The 20,801-nt window shown below is 53.5% G+C and overlaps 1 protein-coding gene across 1 annotated transcript; it reads left to right on the forward strand.

Annotated features, from left to right (window-relative positions):
* The first annotated feature begins 440 nt into the window (after positions 1-440).
* On the forward strand, positions 441-20,343 carry Ctdsp2 (CTD small phosphatase 2). Its single transcript, NM_001398613.1, has 8 exons — positions 441-783; positions 12,551-12,696; positions 13,980-14,018; positions 14,366-14,467; positions 15,373-15,429; positions 16,459-16,551; positions 16,649-16,834; positions 16,991-20,343. The coding sequence occupies exons 1-8, from the start codon at positions 720-722 to the stop codon at positions 17,114-17,116; spliced, it is 813 nt and encodes a 270-aa protein (NP_001385542.1). The 5' UTR covers positions 441-719; the 3' UTR covers positions 17,117-20,343.
* The last annotated feature ends 458 nt before the right edge of the window (positions 20,344-20,801 follow it).

Genomic DNA, 20,801 nt, shown 5'->3' on the forward strand with positions numbered 1-20,801 from the left:
CCAGCAAGCGGGGAGTGGCTCGGGGGCGTGGCCGTGGCGACTGGAATGTTGTTGGGTCCTTGCACCGCATAGTAAGGAGGGGCCACGCCCCCTTCTGCGAGAGGGCCAATCGGAGTGCCGGAGCGGTTTCAAGTCTCCCCGGCCAGCCTGCCCGCCCGCCACCCCACCCCCCTCGGGGATTCGCTTTTTCCGTAAGAAAATAGCAAACCTCTGCAAGGTACGCAGCCCCAGCCGCTCGCAGGTGGAGGGTCCCGGGGCCTAGGACGCTGGGCCGGAGCGGGACGCGCCGGCAGGCGGTGGAGAGGCCGGTCCAAGATCTGGGAGGAGCGCGGGGGTGGGCGCTGCAGCCGCGGGTTGTTTATCTGGAGTACGGAGGGGAGGGGGGAGCCTGGAAACCGCCCCGTGTCCCATTTCCTCCTCTTGTTTTCGCTCCGGATTCTCCATGTTGGACCCAAACTGAGGAGCCCGGAGCTGCCACCGGGGGATCGGGGCTGGGGGGACCGGGGGAGCCGCCGCCTGGGCCGCCCGCCCTCTGTGCAGGCCGCCTCCCTTCCCGCCCGGGGAGGAAACGCGAGGGGGGGGATGTGAACAGCTGCGGGAGTCGGAGTCTCGGGAGCCGGAGCCCGACGGGCCCCCGCCCAGGCCCCCCAGCCCAGCCCGCCTGCGCGCCCGCCCGCGCGTCCTCCCGCCCAGCCAGCCCGGGCCCGCGGGATTGTTAGATGGAACACGGCTCCATCATCACCCAGGCGAGGAGGGAAGACGCCCTGGTGCTCACCAAGCAAGGTAGGGGCGCAACTTCCCAAAACTTTGCGTTGCCCCCGGGCGGGGAGGGGGCGGAGGGTCCGGCGGGGACCGGGGGGGTCCGTCGGTTCTCGCGCACCCGTCGGCACTCGGACCCCAGTGGGGGCTGAGCGAGGCCCGGGCTGCCAGCGCCCGGCGGGAGGGTGTCATCCGCGCAGCTGTCACCCGTCGGGCCACCCCTCCCCCCGGGAGCAGGCAGAGACTCCGGGGGCGCGCGTCGCGCCAGGCCACCCGCGCTGCCCCCACCCGAGCCGCGGAGATGGAGTGGTCACTCCCCCCCCCACCACCACCGCTGCACGCCTGCCCCGGGGCCGCGGGGAGGGCACGAGGGGTCCCGAGCTGGAACGCCGCCCGGACCGGAGTTCTCGTGCAGGACTGGGATGCCCGGGCACTCGGCCGTGGCGGCGCGGGGACTCGGGACGAAGTTCACCGGCCCGAGGCTGGGGTGGGGGAGGGGGAGGGAAGGCCGCGGTCAGGGACGAGCGCGGGACTCTTGCGGTTCGGCTGAGCAAACAAGCCGGACCCGAGGCCGGGCCGGAGCCCCTCCCTGCCCCGTGCGCTCCCCCGGGGCCGCCGCTGCGCGCACACACACACAGCCGCGTTTGTTTAGCCCGGGAGCGGTGTCCCTGGTTACATAATTCGCCGGATGGCATCAGACCCAGTGTGTTTCTGAATCGCGCAGCGAAAAAAGTGCGAGTTGTCTGTGGGCAGAGGCTCGCGACCCCCCGCCTAATTGGGGGGTGGGTCGGGTTGGAGCAGACAGGGGCGTCCTCAGGCCCTCTCTGAGGTGTGCTTGAGCAGCGGAGCAGAGGCCCCAGCCTCCCGCGGGGGCGGGGAGGAGATTGGGGCTGGGAAGATGGGATTGCTCGGGTTTGATCACAGTGGGGTCCCCTGAAACTCTCCTCTCCCTATGCTCATCTGGCCTTGAGTATTGTGTTCAAGATAGCCGGTAGAAATTTCCGCCGAGAGTAAGGACTAGTGTTGCCCCCCTCTCCCTTTTTTCTAGAGCACTCCCAGGACTGTGGCCACTTGGCTCAGAGGCTGAGTGGTGAGCACGCTCTTGGAACCAGATCTCAAGCGTTGCAGCTTGAGATTCCAGCGGGGCATAAAAGGCCCGTGCCACAATTGAGTAGACTGGGGCCTAGAACCTGGAAGGAGGCCAGCTGTGGGGCCTGGGTGTAGGTCCTTATCCCCTACTAATACTAAGCAGCAGGTCACTTTTTCCTGGGTTCACTTTCCAAGGAGTCTACCCAACTTGCCTAGCCTAGGGGTAGGGCAGCTGGGCTGGTGTCCCAGGCTCTCTGGAATTCCTTGTTAGGATGGGGGAAGGGGAGCAAGCGGTGCGTGTTTCTTGGCCTTCTGAAGCAGCCTGCGCAGACAGCCGAAGCCCTGCCTGCCCCTCCTCCTTGCCAGGGTCACTGCATCACTGACCCAGCTGTGAGACTCTGTGCAGCAAGTTCACCTCCTTCTCTTGGCCCCTCAGCCGTGCTGAGTGCTGTAAAGAGAGGCAGCCTGTGTTTATCAGTTACTGCCAGTGTTCAGTTCCCTTGGCAGCCTCATCCCAGGCAGAGGACCCAAGCTTCAGGTGAAGAAATCTGGATGGGCAAGGACATAAGAGGAGGGGGTAGTGACAAGAAGCCAGGAACAGCTGGTGCCTCTTTCCCACCTGTGCCCCCTACAGGGTCTCCTAGTGACGTCTTGAGGGTGGCAGGGCCACTGCGGGATAAGAAGAATCTGGACTGGGCTGTAGCCGCACTGAGCAAATCAGAGCTGAAGTTTCATCCAGCAGAATGAGTGTCGGGCGGCAGAGAGCAGAGCAGCTGGCTTCCTGACCGTGTTGGGTTGCTGGTGCTGGTTGCGTTTCCTTGTAGTTCCATTTTTGTTTTCTTTATTTGTGGGAAGTTTGTCCTTCACATTTCTCCCTGGAGGAACCTGTATTCTCCAGCCAGCAGCCTCTTGGTCTCTCCCCCTCCCCTTGGCATTTGACTGCATTCCAGGGAAGGCGGACTTGCATCTGAGCTGCTTGGCCCCCAGCAACCAGCCAGACTAGCTGAGTCGGACATCATTTACAAACAGAACCTGCATCTTAACACGCCTTCAGGAATTCCTGCCCCTCCCCTCTCACCATCTCCCATCCCCAATTCTTGCCTACCTTTGGAAGAGCTGAAGAGGAGTGTGAAGCAGTTTATTAGTGAGTTGACTTCTAGAAAGAAACAGGTTGCCTCTAGCCTCGGCATTTTCTGGGTGAAGTTGTTTACCAGTGACTTTTTTATGTTGACTATGTATTTTTAGCATTCTGTTCTGAGTGTTAAAGCTGCCTAGTGTGCTGATGATTCAAAGGTAATTACAGTCAGGGAAGTAGAACAAAGTTGCTGAAATTGTTGATAATAAAAGCAGCAAAATTAGATCATCTTTCCAGGCAGAAGGAGAAGTGGCTCCCGGTACAGCAAGAAGCTGGTTGTGTGTGTATCACATCAAAATTAAAAGTATCCCTTTAGCAGGAATGGGTACTTACTGCGGCCTGGTGTAAGAGTGTCACCCAGTTACAGGGAGGCTGTGCCCCTGGGCTAAGATGGGAAAGCAAAGGAAACAAGGCTATCTTTGGCAGCCCACAGTGAGGTAGGGGCAGGGCCTCTATTAACCTATCAGAACTTTGTGGAGGACTCAGAAATAACCTGCTAAGGGAAAGATCCGATGCCTACTCTTGGAAGAATGACTAAGCTTTGGATTCCTCTTCTCACATCTGGAACTGGGCGGGGTCTGATGGCTAGTTACACGGAGGAGTCTTCTTGGAGACTACTGTCACTAGAAAACAGAGTGACTGTTAGATTTAGATTTTATGTGTATGGGTGTTTTGCCTCCGTGTATGTCTGTGCACCACGTGGGTGCCTAGTGCCCACAGAGGTCAGAAGAGGGCATCTGGTTCCCTGAAACTGGAGTCAGATGGTTATGAGCACCATGGGTTCTGGGAATTGAACTCAAGACCTCTGGAAGAGCAGCCAGTGCTCTAAACCTCTGAGCCATCTCTCCAGCCCCTCAGCCCCTCAGCCCCTCAGTCCCTCAGTGACAAGTTTTTCTTCTTGCTCTCCACAGAAGGAAGAAATCCTACCCTTTTCCTTTGAGAGTCCAAGTTCTCTGTGGCTGCAGCTAAGTCTTTAACAGAAAAAGCTTTGAAAGGCACATTGTTGGTGGGTGGGTAGGCCTCCTAGGCCAGCCTGCACAGGTGGGAGCTGACAGACTCAGTCCCGCTCCCTCAGGATTTATCCCCGTCCTGGAATCAGGCTGAGTGGCCGCCGAGACTATGTAAGCCAGATTGCTCCACACTGAGAGCCCTGGGGTGTGACTTTTGCCCCACTACAGTCAGTAAGGGTGCAGAGCCTGAGGCTTGGGGGCTGACTTGTTTAAAGAAGCCATACTTGAGAGAGAGGTTCCTGGGGATCGCAGGCATGGGGAGGTGTGGAGGCGTCATGGGGCCTGTAGAGGGAAGGCCTTCCTCCCAGCCAGAGAAGGTAGGGAGTTAAACAGAGGGGACACTGGAGGGAGGGACACTTCTAACAACAGGATGTGAGAAGTATGAGATGCTGTAAACATTTAAGAGAACATGTAAATATAAGTAGGTTATGTGAGTGTCCATGCATGGGAGAGAACATGGGAACATTTCGTGGGCTGTGAGAGTGTACATACATGCACTTACTGACATGTAGTCAGGCACAGCGTCCCTGAAGTGGGGTGTTATCTTCTATTTCTGTCTTGGGATCCTAGGATTGGTGAAGAAGTGGGATTGGCACTTGTGAAGGAAATGGTTGTTAAGTGTTCGTTATTGTCAGTCCAGGAGCAAAATTGGTTGCTTCAGGCTCATTCCTAAATGCAGCTTGGCTGGCGTTCTGTCCCCCCTCTTCTGATCCCCTGGACACGCTGTGTAAACAGTGCCCAGTCAGATGAATGGGTTTTACCACAAAGGACAGGTGCCCCCAGTCACTGTTGGTGTGGAAGGAGCCTGAGCCTCTGAGCCTTCCACAGCCTTCCTACAGGCGGCTGTGGTGCCTGTGTGACAGAGATGGGGCCTCAGGCCTTCCAGCTAGTGCCTGGGCATTTGGGGGTAGGAGGAGGCCTTACAGCCCTGGGCCTCATGAAGAGTCTCTGAAGTCTAGCTTAAACCTTGGAAGTAGTTTGGTGTCTTAGAGACAGAACTGGCACTGTCTTCATTTGGTAATCTTCAGGGTAAGATTAGGTTCTTCTAGGTACTCTTTTTTTTCTTTTCTTTTTTTTGGAGCTGGGGACCGAACCCAGGACCTTGTGCTTGTTAGGCAAGTGCTCTACCACTGAGCTAAATCCCCAACCCCTCTTCTAGGTACTCTTAATGACAAGGAGAAGGGAGATTTTGAAGAGAGCAGTGGCTTTGGTCTGAGTGACTGAGAGGAAGGGCATGGATGTGGCTCTGATTATGCCTCACATATTCTCACATATGTAGCCAGCTGAGATGTAGATGACGATGCTACACGCAGATCTTACGAAGACACTGGTAGGGATTAGAACGGGGAAGTGGACTTCTTTGAAATGGAACACTCATGATCAGAGACTAAGAGCAAGTTCTGGGTGAGTGCAGCATCCAGCCCTTCACTCCACGGGAGCTTTCTCACCCGGCATCACCGTGTGTTATTCCTCAGACACCACAGCCTGACTCTGGGCAGGAGTGTGTGCTCTCTTCTTATTGGTTAGCTTCTCTATTGCTAGCCTTGAGTGAACCTGACATTCTTTTCCTGAACACACACACACCTCTCTGTCTCTGACTCTTCTCTTGTATTCATATTGACAGAGGTATTCCTCCTTATCCTTGGTGCTATGCTGTAGTGGGACTGAGACCTTGAGCTTCTCCTGCCTATTGCTCAGTGCTGGGTCATAAGGAGGGCCTCCTTGTCAGCCTCTTAGAATCTTGACAGACTCCCGTCCTGTTGATTCGGCTCTAACACACTTGCACTGTTCCCAGGGAGCAAACATGGCTCCCACTCCAGTGAGAGAAAGGCTGTGTCACACAGATCTATGGGAAGGGACAAAGCATTCCACCTCTGTTTGCACAGCAGGAGGGAGAAGGAGGCCTCTCCTTCAAGATACTGAGAGGGAAGACAGCAAGCCCAGGCCTCTTGACTGGGGTCTTGTTTTTTTTTGGCAGTGTAAAACAAGTGGCCTTAGAGAAGCAAACCTGAGTTAGCCCAACTAGTCGCAGGCCATCATCAGATCTGGTGGAGAGAGAGGCTTCCGGGGCTCCAGAGGAATTGCCTTGTAGTCCTGGAAGGGGGTGGTTAAAATTCTCTGACTCTCAGCCAAGGACACACATCAGCCTCTCCCCTGACACTTACTAAAAATACAGCCCCTCCCCCACACGCACACCTGGGACCCACTGACTCAGAGCCTGGCAGGTGGGCCGGGTGTGTGCTCCAAATGCTCCCCGGGATTCTGACAGGTGTCCTGGGAGAAGAGCCAGGAAGCACAGCAAAGACACAGGCAGGCCAACTGCCTCTTCATCCCTGAGCAGAAGATTCCCTCAGGGTCCAGAGTCACTTTCATTCGGCAGCCTGTGGCTCCTCCAGGGGAGCCTAGAGTTTTCTGAGTGAATGGATAGAGTAATTGTTCTTGTTTACTCTGGTCCCAGCCACGATTTACAGAACAATCACCATGGGCAAGGTGCTGTGACCAGAGCTAGTCTCAGCAGCCTTGGAGATAGAAGGTATTCCCACTTGTCAGATAGAGAGTCTGCTGAGAGCTGAGCACCATGCTTGACCTGTGGGGGCCACCCTGGCCCGGGCCTGGCCACTCCACTTCTGCTGCCTTAGGCCAGTGCAAGAACCAGGTTGCTGAGAACCTGCTCTCATCGGCTGCTCCAGTAGCAAAGCAAAGGGGAGTAGGGAGGAGCACAGGTCTTGGACAGATCCTGAGGAGGGAGGGAGCAGGTTGGCTAGCCTCGAACAGAAGCAGAGACATAATTGGTTTTGTATAGTCCTAGAAGAGGCCCACTCCTAGGCCTGTTGCTGCCCCACTGGTTGTGCTATGTGGCCTCTCGAAGTAAGGAATCTCAGTTGGTGTTGTAGTGTGAGCGTTCTGTGATTGAAGCAGACCCCCCCCCCCAAGCTAAGAACTGAACCCAGGGCCTTGCACTTGCGCTCTACCATTGAGCTAAATCTCCAGTCCTTGAAGCAGACTGTTTTTTTTTTTTTTTTTTTTTTTTGGTTCTTTTTTTCGGAGCTGGGGACCGAACCCAGGGCCTTGCGCTTCCTAGGCAAGCGCTCTACCACTGAGCTAAATCCCCAACCCCTGAAGCAGACTTTCAAATGTGAAGGGGCTGTGTTCCTAGTGCCTAGCAGCCTACAGGGGGCTGTCATCAGGCCAGTACACTCTAAAGTCCTTAAAGTCCTTCTCCACTTTCTAAGATAGTCATTCTTTTACCATTTTACAGATGGAAGAAAAACTGAGGTTCCTGCCACATTTGGTACTTACGCCAAAGCCAGAGTTTTTTTGTTTTTTGTTTATGTTTTTTTTTTTTTTTTTTTGGGGTTCTTTTTTTCGGAGCTGGGGATCGAACCCAGGGCCTTGCGCTTCCTAGGTAAGCGCTCTACCACTGAGCTAAATCCCCAGCCCCTGTTTATGTTTTTTTACTGGTGGAGATCTGACCCAAACCACTACGATTCACCTAGCCCTTTTCCAATTCACCTAGCCCTTGGAGCCAGTACATCGTGGGTAGATACTTTTCAGCTCTGTCCTCCTGCTCTTCCTATGCCTCCTCGCCCTGGATTCTTCTTGGTTCTCCGTGAAGCTCAAGCATTTGAAAGGCTGGGACAGAGACCCCAGACTAGCCTGAATCGCCATCAGGATGTCTCAGTCGTGTCTGCCATGTCTCCCTTAGCCCCCTCCCATGAGCGTGCACAGCACCTCTCCAGGAGGAGGGAGGGCTGACAGTGTCACCCTTGCTCTGGGCAGCACTGTGCAGCACAGTAGGATGCAGCCCCTGGCGTTCCTCAGGTTAGAACCTGCTCTTCCTGAGACCCCACTGCAGCTCACCTCCATTCTTATTACTACTGTTTGTAAATACTGACGCTGCCTGCGTTTTTCCCCAATAATTCAGCTAGAGGCTCCTTCTGAGATGAAGTTGCCTGAAAGTCCTTGTTCTGAGAACCAAGATCTTCTTGATTAAAGGAAAGTTCTTAAAATGGAGGTCTGAGGCCCTGAGCGGGATGAGGCTGAGGCAGGGGCAGGGCTGTCAGGCAAGGTAGGATAGGGTTGGCCCATCCCTAAGTCCTCTCGAGGCTATGCAGGATTTTGAAGCTGCTGTGACTCACTTGGAGATGGCTGCCTCAGATACACACAAAGAGGAGAGGAGCCTCTCTGCCCAACAAGGGGAACCGAGGAGCTGTTGGTGAGCAACTACCAGAGGCCTCAGTTGTGCCAGTGCGAGCTAAATCCTGTGACGCAAACTGCTTAAACAAGCCCAGCCCATGCAGCCTGATTCACACATCTACTTTTGCCCTGCCTGCCTTGCTAGCAGAAGAGAGCGCATCAGTTGTTGGGCCACTGGATAGAGAGGCCCACCGTCCACTGTTGGTCTGCCCATGGGCTTGTCTAGGCGTCTCCTGCCCTCTTGTCTCTCTGCCCACTCACCTGCTGGTCCAAGGAGCCCTTCCATCAACTTGGCACTTCAGTGCCTGTCTGTAGCCAAGGCACAGATGCCTCTTGCTGACAACCTGGGAGGACTCCTCTCCACAGGGAGCCCCAATCAGATGTGTCTTGGCTGCAGGGCCCAGGCAGCTGGCCAAGAAGGGCCGGAAATGCTCCAAATACTCTCCTTCCTCCAATAGCAAAGGGGAGGGAGGCCACTCAGAGAGGCCATTTTATAGTGAGAGCCAGCCCTGCCCTTTGCTGAGGTAGGATGGGAGCTGAGGGGGAACCAGGAAAGTATTCATGTATGTGAATGGTCTGACTCCCATCCCATAGCTCAAGGAATGCCTTTTGCCTGTCCTGCGCTATGTGGATTTCCTGTGAGGAGCTCCTTTACCGGGACACATAACTGTTGTTGGCAACCCTGATAACCAGACCTGACCTTCAGAAGGTTAAAGTCCTGTCATCTTGGTACTGCCAGGCTTCACTTGTCTGGCATTACAGGCACAGGTTCTATAGGGTGGTTACTGCTGCGGCGCTGTGTAGGGGAGAGGGTGGTGCTTGTCATAGCCAGAGCACCATCCATCAGCTGAGAATGAAATGGAAGGTCTGATGGATGGGGAGGGGGTGTCTTCCAGACACACATTCCTCTTCTGACCTTGAACTTCAACCACACGGTGAGGTTGGAGTGGTGAGGGCCCCTAGTTCCCTGTTGCCCTTCTGGAATGGGACTCATGCCAACTCCAGTTAGCGGTCCATGTTGAAGCCTACAAATGAGGCCCAGGCTGTTGCCAGTTAGTGTAGTAGCTTTTAGTTTGAGAGGCTACCAGGGACCTGATTCATGCATTTTGTTTATCCTGAGTGAGGTCTTACTATTGACCCAAGTTTTGGATGAGGAAACTAAGGCTCTATGGTTGAATCCAGCAGAGCCTGGACTCCAGCCCAGACAGTACCAAGTGAAGGGAGAGCTCACTGGCTGCCTGGTGAGGAACTAGCAGCCTTGAGGAGGAGGAGTGGTGGGAAGGTGTTGGCTTCTAGTCTTTAGTGGCAGCCCTTTCTTCTTAGAGCTGTCTCCCCACTGTGTCTTGCTGGCCTGTTGGACATTGAGAGGTTTGGAGCAAGGAGAGCAGGTGCTCCTCAGCAGACAGGAAAGGAAGCCATTTTGGAAAGAAGTGGGTGGGGACCAGGATGCTCTTGTGCCTGCCTAGTGTTGCCTCCCTGGCGACCAGGGATACAGTGCAGAGCATTGACTGAAAGGAGCCGTCCATCCGAAGGCTTTTGATACCAGTTTGGGGAGGGAGTAGATTTACATCTCAGCCTGTGTCCTTGCTGCCTTCTGTACCTCGCTGACCTGCTGGAGAATGTGGAGGAGGCTGGCGGTTGAGGCTCCACACTGGTCCTTCCTCAGCTCATCCTGGAAGGGAGAGGATAGCAGTGTGTGGAGCTGTCAAGAAACTGTTGGGGAATGCCCACAGCCTTGGCTCTGGGTTCACATTCTCGCTCTGCCCTCACAGCACTGCATGACCCCAACAGGCTGGTTAACCTCCGCCTTCGTTTCTTTCCCCCTGCAGATGGGGGGCAGGACCTACAAATCAGTCCCTACTGAGAGTTAGTGAGGCACTGACAGCAAGTTTCTAGCACAGCCCAGCTTTGCTCTTCTGCTCTGTAAGCATGGCTGTGGCCCACTCAGCTCCTTCCTTCCCTCATGTGAGAGCTATGGCATGAGAATGGAAGCTTCTCCAGGACCTAGCTGTAGGAGTGGCAGGCCAGAGATGGCCTGCCTAGTAAGTTGGTGAAATTATAGTACCTGCCTTACTTAGGCCAAAGGCTGTGGAACAGTAACTGGTGAGGCTATTGTTGGCCCTGCAGGGAACCAGCCACGTGGGGGAATCTGAATCCCGCCCTGGTGCCCCTCAGAAGTAGTGTTTGGAAAGTAAGGAAAGCAGTCTGCATAAAGGTTGCTGGGAGGTGGGGCCTGAAAGGAGGGTGGCTCATGGTCCTGGGTGTGGGCCTTTAGGAGCCTGCACTCCAGGTCAGGGTGGTTTTGATCTCCTGAGATGCAGAGGCTGTTGGTCACACTGTGCCTTGGAGAAGCCCCTCATCCCCTACAGAGTTCAAGGTTCCTGAGTAGGCCTAGGAACTTGTGCCTCCTACAGCGGACACCGGACACCGGCAAGGCTTTTCCCTGGCCCCAGCCAGCAGCTTCAGGATTACTTTTCCTCACAGAGCCGGTCACAAAGACATTGAGCACACTTCTGAGGCAGCCTCTCCTGAGGAGAGGCCTGGGTTGTGCGGTCTTTTAAGAAAGACTGTGCCTGGGTTAAGCCTCCAATTGTGGTTTGTGCAAGAAGAAACATAAATCAAAGGAATAGCTTCAGCTTTGGTCTTGGACCTCTGTCTCTGCGTCTGCCCTGAGCCTCTGAATGGAGGATTTAGTGCGGGCCAACAGGGGTGGGTGGGAGCAGCCCCTCCCTTCTGGTTTCTGCAGAGATAATTAGGCGTCCAGAGGGTCTTTTCTAAGGAACAGCCAGCTTGTCCCACCACCACTGAACTTTGCATTTGGTCTTGGAGAAGGCTTGGCAGACTTCTTCAGCAAAACCTTCACCACAAAATGCCCAAAGACATCTCAGTTCTTCCCATGTCGCCAGGATGTTGGAAGTGATGCCATGGGGCCAGCAAAATGGTTCAGTGGGTGAAAATGCTTGCCTTTCTGCACTCCTAACAGCCAGACTGTAAACTTTGGAATCCATATACAGGAGGAGAGAATTCACATAAAAATCTGTCCTTTAACTGATGCCCAGATTTTCAGACAATTTCCTGGAAAAGCTCAGTTACTTTTGGAGAGGTCCCTAGCAGCCATACCAAAATTAAGGGTAACCCTAAGCCTAACCCAAGAGGGGAAAGAAATCACTTACTAGAAAGACCCTGGCCATCCATGTGAGAGCACTTCACTGACCGCTGTATTGGCTGCTCTGTGGGGACCTTTTCTCCACCCTTGGTCTGGGGAACTGTTTGGGTTTTCTTTCCTCTTCCTCAGAGTCTCAGGCAGCCCAGTCAGTGGGTATGGTTCTGCCATCATCTACTCCAATAAGGGACCTCCCTCAGGAGCAGAGGAAGCAAGAGTTGCCAATGGGTGACCCCAGCTACGGTGTGGGTTTTCCCCTACCCTGGGAAGAACATAGGGGAAGCTCTTGGGGTGGGACTGGGGGCGTCATTCTGCTTTTCCCTCACCTGGCCCTTACTTGCCTGCACAATAGTTTGTCCAGGCTTTAAAGCGGACCAGCCTGTTTGATAGCTCTGGGACAGGCAACCACCCCCCCCCCCCCCAGAAGAGATGTAGCTGGGACCATCCATAAGTGGGTGTATAGCGCCATCTCCTGGCCACATTGCCCCTCGCAGCAGCTGCTCTTGCATAACAGTTCCTGGAGCCCATTGCTGCTGCGCCCTGTAATGCCCTTTGCTCTGTATCTGTCCAGCCTTTCTGGGGCTGCCTTGCTGAGCTTCCTGTTAAATTGACTTTGTACTCCAAAGCCCAGATCATCTGGAAACAGGCTTCAGCCTCAGACTGGAAGCTGCTTTATGTCATGACCTAGGGTCCTAGTTCAGCTGTCTGTGCACATGAATGTGTACACTCACCTGTCCACACACATGAGGACAGCTTGTAGAAATTGGTTCTTCCCACCATGTGGTATGGAACTTGGGTGGTCAGGCTTGATGGCTTCTTTATCCACAGCAGTCTCAAGCCATTTTGGGGAACCGCTGAGATTTTAAGCAACTTGAACTTAGACCTGTTGCTGCTGGTCCATGGTCTAGCTAGCATTGATCTGAATCACGACTCCGCTAGCTCTGGAGGACAAGGTCACTCTTGCCTGGAACTGTTGCCAGGGTCCTTAGGGCCTCCCAAGCTCATTGTGGTGGCAGTGTGCTGGCACTGGGTCACAGAACACCCAGCCTGTCTGGGCATCCCCTCCAGACCTGCCATAGTATGACTGATAAAGCCTATCTGGCAGACTTGAAAGCATATGACCATGTGGAGCTGTTGACTGAGACTGACACTGTCCCTGTAGCTAACGCCTCCATCTGTCCTTCGTTCTTTCTCTAGGCCTAGTCTCCAAGTCTTCGCCTAAGAAGCCCCGAGGCCGCAGCATCTTCAAGGCCCTCCTGTGCTGTTTCCACACACAGCATGTCAGCCAGTCAAGCTCTTCCACTGAGCTCACACACAAGGAGGAGGCCAACACCATCGCCAAGGTAGCAGGATGGGTGCACACTCTGGCCTGGTCTGGTGTCATGAAAATCCCCGGCCCCTAAACTCTCTTCCCTTAGTAGTCTGTCTCCTTCTTGATACTTCTCATCTATGGGGGTGGCTATCCAGGTCCTGCAGACTCCAGAACCCCAGAAAGGTGCCTTGCAGATGGGAAAGTGACCCATATGTTAATGTTGATGGTGGGACTGGAACTCACATACCTGGCTGTGGCACCTGTGTTTTTAATGTCTCGTTTCCAGAACTGCTTTCTGAGCTAGTTTCTTTGTAGAAACCAAGTAATTATAACTGCCATGCTCTGAATAACCCAGATAGCATCCCAGCACTTGGGAGGCAGGAGAATCCCTGTGAGTTCAAGGCCACCCTGGTCTACATAGCAAGCAAGCATCAGGCCAGCCAGAGCTATGTAGTGAGACCCTGTTTCAAAACAAAACAGCAACAAACAGAAAGATCCTACTAGCAATTTGCCACGGTGCTATTGTGAACCACTTGTAATACTTTAAGCCACAAGCAGAATGTAAACTCATATATTCCTGTGGGGAAATGCTAGCCCATGTTTGAAAGAAACATGCTCAAATGACAGTCTTAGGGTTTTGTAAGTTCTGGAATAATTTTTTTCAAGATTTACATTAGGAACACTCAGTGCTTTTTACAACACTTTAGTGTTGTTGAATGCCACGTCCACATTCTAGGCCTAGTGTTTTGTGCTGGAGTGCTCAGTGTCTCCATGCTCCCTTGTATAGCGTGTGCCCCATGGGGCTGAGAGGAACAGGTGTTTTTTAGCAAGAAACAAGTTTAAGGGGTTGGGGATTTATTTAGCTCAGTGGTAGAGCAAGCAAGCACAAGGCCCTGGGTTCAGTCCACAGCTCCAAAAAAAAAAAAAAAGAAAAAAAAGGTTTTGGTTTTTTTTTTTTTTTTTTTTTTTTGGTTCTTTTTTTTCGGAGCTGGGGACCGAACCCAGGGCCTTGCGCTTCCTAGGTAAGCGCTCTACCACTGAGCTAAATCCCCAGCCCTCCCCCGCCCCCCCCCAAAAAAAAGCAAGTTTAAGAACTAAGCAAGAGGCTAACTGCAGAGAGGAGCTCAGACCCGAGTCCCTAAGGGCCTGTACTCAGTGTGGAGAGGAGGCTTGCCCTTCTGACCAGCTCCTGAGGAAGACCACTTTGTCCTGAGGGAGCAGCTGGATGGCTGGGTTCTTGGAGAGCACAAGTGGTGCTTTGGCTGGGGCTGTAGCTGATGAGTTAGCACTTAACCATGTCCTTTGTCTCCACAGTCGGATCTGCTCCAGTGTCTCCAGTACCAGTTTTATCAGGTTTGTTAATCTGGCTGGCCCTGTAGGCCCTGACGAGTCTGGCAGGCAGAGCGGCTATCTTCCCTGTCCTGAGCACCTCCTTATCCTCTCTGCTAAGTATTTGCCATGGCCCCTATAAAGCTGTGAGGACAGGCACATGCCCTGTTCCCACCTCTGCTGTCTAGTCAATACCATCCCAGGATGACAGACACTAAATGTTCCTCGGCCTCTGTTCTCTGCCTCTAAGCAGGATGACCTTCCTGGGTTGGTGACTGTACGCAGACAGCCTGGCTCTTCCTAGCTTGTGCCGAGGGATGGTTGGGCCTCTTGTTGGGCACAGCTCAGCAGCTGGCTCTGCTTTCCTTTAGATCCCTGGGACCTGCCTGCTCCCAGAGGTGACAGAGCAAGATCAAGGAAGGATCTGCGTGGTCATTGACCTGGACGAAACCCTTGTGCATAGTTCCTTTAAGGTAAATCAGCATGGTGACACCCTTCTCTAGGGGCTGTGTGAGCTGCATGACAGGGTCGGTAAGGTGAACAGATGAACATGGAAATGATAGAGGGATAGGGCCAGGCCACCCTGGAGTCATGATACCTGGGGGCCAAACGGACGAGGTTAAAAGGGCATATTCACAAGCACACATGCATGCTTACCACCACCAAGGACGAGTGTCTGTCTGTCTCCACTTGTCCTCCACCACCAAGGACGAGTATCTGTCTGTCTCCACTTGTCCACCACCAAGGACGAGTGTCTGTCTGTCTCCACTTGTCCACCACCAAGGATGAATGTCTGTCTGTCCCCACTTTTGGGAGAGTAGCTGGGTTGGCCTCAGCACGTCTGGCCTTCCTGACGACTGTATTTATTAACTCAAGAAAGCCGTAAGCCGGGTACAGAGGCAACTTCCACAATCCTAGTGCTCGGGAAACTGAGGCAGGGAAATCACAAGTTCAAGGATAACCTGGGTTTACAATAAGAGCTGGTCTTAAGAAGCTAGACATGTGGGGTTGGGGATTTAGCTCAGTGGTAGAGCGCTTACCTAGGAAGCGCAAGGCCCTGGGTTCGGTCCCCAGCTCCGAAAAAAAGAACCAAAAAAAAAAAAAAAAAAAGAAGCTAGACATGCATGCCTGTATGTCCGTAGCTCAGGGGAGCAGGAATTAAAGGCCAGCCCAGATGATGGTGCAAGACCCTATCAAAATAAAAGCCCTGAAACCTACTTTAGGTAGAATTTGGCAGGTAGATGGATGGGGGATGAAGGAGAAGGGAGAACCTGAAGAGATGTGGTACTTTGCCCTATGCTGGCTAGAACCGCTTAGTGGGCTGTCTCCAGGGTAGGGGGTTTCCTGTCTGCTGACACTACCCATTTCTGCCTTCTAGCCGATCAACAATGCTGACTTCATAGTGCCTGTAGAGATTGAGGGGACCACGCACCAGGTGAGCTGTCTGCCAGCCCACACCCAGCCTCAAAGGGAGTCAGGGAGCAGTGGTGCAGACATCCTAGCAGGCAGCATCCCTGTTTTCACAGAGTGGGAATGGTCAGCTCTAGACTTCCCTGGGTTTGCCGTTGTAGCCACTCCCCCTTTATAGGCTCTCGGCATCAGAGCCACAAAGCCGCAGCTCTTTGCTCCGCCTGTGAGTCCCTGCAGTCTTGTTGAGGATAGAAATGTACAGAATGTATGGGGCCCTGGCATAGGCTGGTGTGTTCAAGAACTCCTGGTTAATAAAGCCGCCTGAATGGGAGGTGCCATGCCATGTGGATCTGAGGAAAGACTGGGAGGAGAGCCATGCTGGTGAGGAACTGTTGAGGAAGGGGCTGAAGGAGTGGCAGGCTGATAGAACAGTCTGTGGCTGCATGGAGGGTTTCTGCTGCTAAACTGAAAAGGTTCTGCTCAGCTGGTGTCTGGTCTGGGCTGAGAGGTACTGGATGGGCTCACCCTGTGCTGCTTTATAGCTTGGCTGCCTAAGGAACACATGTGCAGGCTGAAGTGAGAAAGAAGCAGCACATTAGTTGAAGAACCTTTAAGAGCAAGCAAGTCCTCAAAGATGGTGGTATTCACTGAAACCCTGTGAGGTGTGTGTTTGAGGAAGTTTGGGGTTCTTGCCACATGGGGACCTACATAGGCTGTCCTGCTGGAATCCAGTACAGAGAGCCGGCTGTGGCTGGATTCAAGTAATCCAGGATAGGCTGTTTCCATCTGTGAGGCCTATTCTTGATTACTTGTTTCTGGAGGCAGCTGATGGTCCACCCCGGATGAAGATGGCTCCTGGGACATGGTGTCCTTTCCTTGCTGGCAGGTTAGGATTGGGCCTGTTGAGGCAGCGGAAGCCTTGTAACCTGGTGGAGCTGTCCATGGTGGGCAGAAGTCGCAGGGGCTTGACATAGGCTGTCAGTGGGCACGGGCAGTGCTGTGTCCTCGGCCTTGCCTCCTGGGGTTCCTCCAGCAATCCACTCTGTTTCCCCAGGTATATGTGCTCAAGAGGCCTTACGTTGATGAGTTCCTGAGGCGAATGGGGGAGCTCTTTGAATGTGTTCTCTTCACTGCCAGCTTGGCCAAGGTACCTGACTTCAGGAAGGGAAGAAGGAACAGGAGATTGTTTGGCAACCGCCAGGACTAGCACTGCACCCAGGCTAAAACTTCTCTTTTTCTTCCAGTATGCTGACCCTGTGACAGATCTGCTGGACCGGTGTGGGGTGTTCCGGGCCCGTCTGTTCCGGGAGTCTTGTGTGTTCCACCAGGGCTGCTATGTCAAGGACCTTAGCCGCCTGGGAAGGGACCTGAGGAAAACTGTCATCCTGGACAACTCCCCTGCGTCATACATCTTCCACCCAGAAAACGCAGTGAGTGCTCCAGACCAGGCGTCGAACTGGGGGTGGCTGCAGGCTGGGACTGTGGGCTTTATCAGAGGAGTCCACTACCCCTGTGTGGCCCAGCAGCCTCCAGTGGCACTGGAAAGGAAAGGAAAAGTCAGATAATGTCACCTTTTCCTGCCCCAGGTGCCTGTGCAGTCCTGGTTTGATGACATGGCAGATACAGAGTTGCTGAACCTGATTCCAGTGTTCGAGGAGCTGAGTGGAGCGGATGATGTCTACACCAGCCTTGGGCAGCTGCGGGCCCCTTAGCCTTCCTGCTCCAAGAAATGGCCACCCCAACAGGGGATTTGCTACACTGTGCCTTTGTGATCAACCTGACTGTCAGGGTCTGCAAGTACCCAGGGCATGCTAGACAAGAGCTGTATGGCAGGTCACATGCAGAGCAGGAAATCAGACTGAGACCCAGAGCTCTCTGAACCCTGTGTCTCCCAAGTGTGCGTGTGGGTGGGTGTGTGTGTGTGCGCATGCATGTGCATGTGCCCGTCCAGTAAACTATGGTCCACGGTGCCCAGTGGCCAGTAGGGGGCGAAACTGAAAGATCAAGACTCGACCCAAGTCTCTTGTCTCTTTTCCTGCTGCCCTGGGAGCTGCTAAGTGTCACAGCCAGGCAACTGTTGTAGACTCCCCTGCCAAACCATGGCCTTTCCTCAACATCACCAGGCCTGTGCCAAGGAGAAGGGAGAGGCCAGAGGCTGCTTTCAGATGCCCAGCCACACACCTAGAAATCTAGCCAGCAGCTGCAGACGTTTGGGAAGATGAGGACATGTTCACAGACCCACCAGGTCCTGTGTCCTATGGACTGCACCTGACTCCAGCAGAATTGCTTCTCTGTCTCCAGGCTCCAGTACCAGGCCAGCCTCCTCACTCCCAAGCCATAGTCTTACTCCCATGGGAAAGGAGGTCTTCTCTCTGTCCTAGGAGAGGACAGCTGATTTCTGTTCTTTTAACTCTTAAAGTTCTCTTTATAAACATGGAGTGGTTTGTATCCAGCCGAGCTGCGGTCATGGGCCTGAGATGCTTGTGGGACGTGCTGGGTACAGGGAAAACGCCAATGTTCAATGCACGATGTCTGTCTCCTGGCTTGTAGATCCCAAAAGTGCTCTTCAGGGATTCTGTGCTAGCTGATGCAAGGCCATTAGCTCCAAAGGCTGGGGAGGGCTAGGCTGTCCTCCCCAGTGTCCTGTCCTGGCTAACTCTTGCCTGTTCTGGCCTTTATCCTTCCTGGCTGTTTCTCTCCCTCCAGGGCCTTGGGAGAACCACTTTCCCAAGTTGTAGGTTTTGCTGTTCTTGATTTGCCAAATGCTTGCTCCTGCTTGTGGAGATGGGGCTGAGCGTTCTCCAGCCCTGTGCTCAGGCATCTCCCAGCTCTCACCCTTTATGCTTTAAGATTAGTGAGTCACAGCGGAAAACTAACAGGAAGTGTCGCTGTTACTGGGAACACAGGGGCCCCCACCTCAGCATCACTGCCTTAACTGAGTCCTGCCCAGGGTTAGGTGGGATTCTCCTCCCTCCCTCTGAGGTTGGTGGGGGTTCCTACCCCATCTCTGCTTCCCCTGGAGGTGGGTCAGCATTTGTGGGTTGGTTTCAGGTGTGGTCACCTCCCGCTCAGGAGTCACAATATTTTCTAGTTTCCATACACGAGGTCCTGCCTCAAGTTCGAGAAAGCCTCTGTTGGAGCTGGGTATTCTGAGTGGAAGCTGGCTGACATCCTTCCAGCATTATGCAGACTTCTTCCTTGGCCCAAGGCTGAGAAGCCTTGTCTTTCACTTCTGTGACAAAGACATGCCATTTCCCCAGCATCATTTGCTGATGTCTATGGGGTCCTCCCAAGGTGAGGTGAGGGCTCCAGGTGCTAGCCAGGAATGTGGGAGCTCGGCTGGCTTCAGGTCCAGGGCCTGGTCTCACTGCCATCCTAATACTGCAGGAGGGGGTCTTCTCACAAGGCTACTCTGAGGGCTAGTCTTAACTAAGCAATAAGAGCCTCAGAGTTGATTGAAGGTCCCTTTCTGACTTCTTGGTTCTCCATGCTTACCTGTGACCAAAGCCCAGTGTGGCTTCATGGGAGCTCCTGCAGCTTCTCCATGAAACCCCAACTCTCTAGGCCTGTCTGCCACCACAATCCTTCTTGCCACCTGCAGTCTGCTACAGAGATGCTACACCAACTCCTCTTCTCAGACCTAATCAGGATCTACCGCAGACTGAGTCAGCTAGGTGGCGTATCTTGCTATCCCTGTGCTAGTTCCGTGGTTTAGAGGCAAGTGATGCAGGGGAGAAGAGTAGGGCAAGACTGAGAGGAGCCAGCTCCTCCTCAAGTCTGTCACCCCAGTGCACACTGCTTTTCAGGAGTCAGTAGACCACTGGGCCCAGTGTCAGCATCCACTCAAAGCCATGCCAGGAATCTGCCCCCTGCCAGGTTCAGCTCTTTAAGGTGCCTCTTCAGGGACACAATGTGTGTCTGATTGGGCTTCTAATCAAAAGCCTGATGTTCCTGTCCCTCTTATAGGGGGAGCTTTGGACACAGGACCAGTTTGATAAAGGGCCAGGTAAGGGTTTCCACTCTGCACATTGTAGAGGGGACACCGTAGGCCCATGGGTCCCTAATTAAGGAAGTTGAGTGAATTGCCTTCATTTAACCAGGGACCTGTCTTACTCCCTCCTGCCTCCCAAAGATTTTTGTGTAATTGTATAACCCCCTCTGTTAACAGTGGCTCAGAAAAGCTTTGTACTAAAAGCATGGGACCCTCACAGCAGCCATTCCCGGGGAAATGGCCCTGCCCTGCCCTGTTCAGAGGCTTCTTGGCAGTGCGGCCCATTTGTGCTGTCCTGCATCCAGTGTATCAGCCTAGCTAAGTGTGAGCCATTTCCATTTGGGGCTACTCTTCAGTTCCTTTTTTAAAATAGCTTAGCCCTCTCCCTTACCTCTACCCCTAGACAGGGTTTCATGAATTCCAAGCAGGGGCCTCAACTCACATTTAGCCAGGAATGATCTTGAACTGACCTCCTGAGTGCTGGGGTTACAGGTGTGATCACCTTGCTGCTTTAGGAGGTGCTGGGAACAACCCAGGGCATCGTGTGTGTTAAGCACACACTCCCAGCTAAGCTACATCCCCAGTCCCTCTTTCTAGAAAACATCATTAGTTAAATATATTCAGGGGAGAAGAGGTCACAGGTCTGGCCAGCTGCCCCATCCTTTAGTGCAGGGTCAGCTCCCAGAACTGCTCTGCTCTGCTCTGCAAGCTGGTGATTCTCCTTACCTGTGATTACTCCAGATCTGCCTATTTCCAAGATGCCATTTGAAGGGGAGGGGTCTGCTTCCCACTGTGACTGGGCTATGGGATCCTTGACCACCTTGCTTCATGATTTGATACATTTGTTGTATTCAAAAACTTGAACTGTAGGATGCCATTAAGAGTCTGTTTATATTTTTGGAATATTTGTATTACAATTGTTTTAATAAAGGCCGGTTTAAAAACCTATGCATGAGTGGGGGCTGCTTTCCTTCCCCGCCACTGGTCCCACACACGGTGGACGCTGTTCTTCCCGTATTCCCTTTTTGGTCCTAAGATTATAGCACCCAGCAGAACAAACACTGGGTTCTGATCAAGGTTGCAAAGGTTGGACTGCATTAGCTCTTCTCTGGCCCAGGTTGGAACCAACTCCCTCTCCCCTGGGTACTTAGCAAACATGTGCTTGCTGTGCTATTGACTGCTGGGTATAGACTGAAGCCCTTGGGGAATTGGGGACTCCTGTGCATGCTCTTGATACTGCCAAACAGGAGCCATGAGACTCAGAGCCCAGCACGGTTTCCAGGCACATAGTAGGAGGACTTGTAAAGACTAAACAAAAGCTTTCCTATCACCACAAATTTGCCCAGAATCATCTCGCCATCCTGAACATCCAGGCATACAGTAGGAGAGCTCTAGCCAGCCGCCTG

The sequence above is a fragment of the Rattus norvegicus genome, chromosome 7, assembly GCF_036323735.1.
Source record: "Rattus norvegicus strain BN/NHsdMcwi chromosome 7, GRCr8, whole genome shotgun sequence".
Lineage (NCBI taxonomy): Eukaryota > Metazoa > Chordata > Mammalia > Rodentia > Muridae > Rattus > Rattus norvegicus.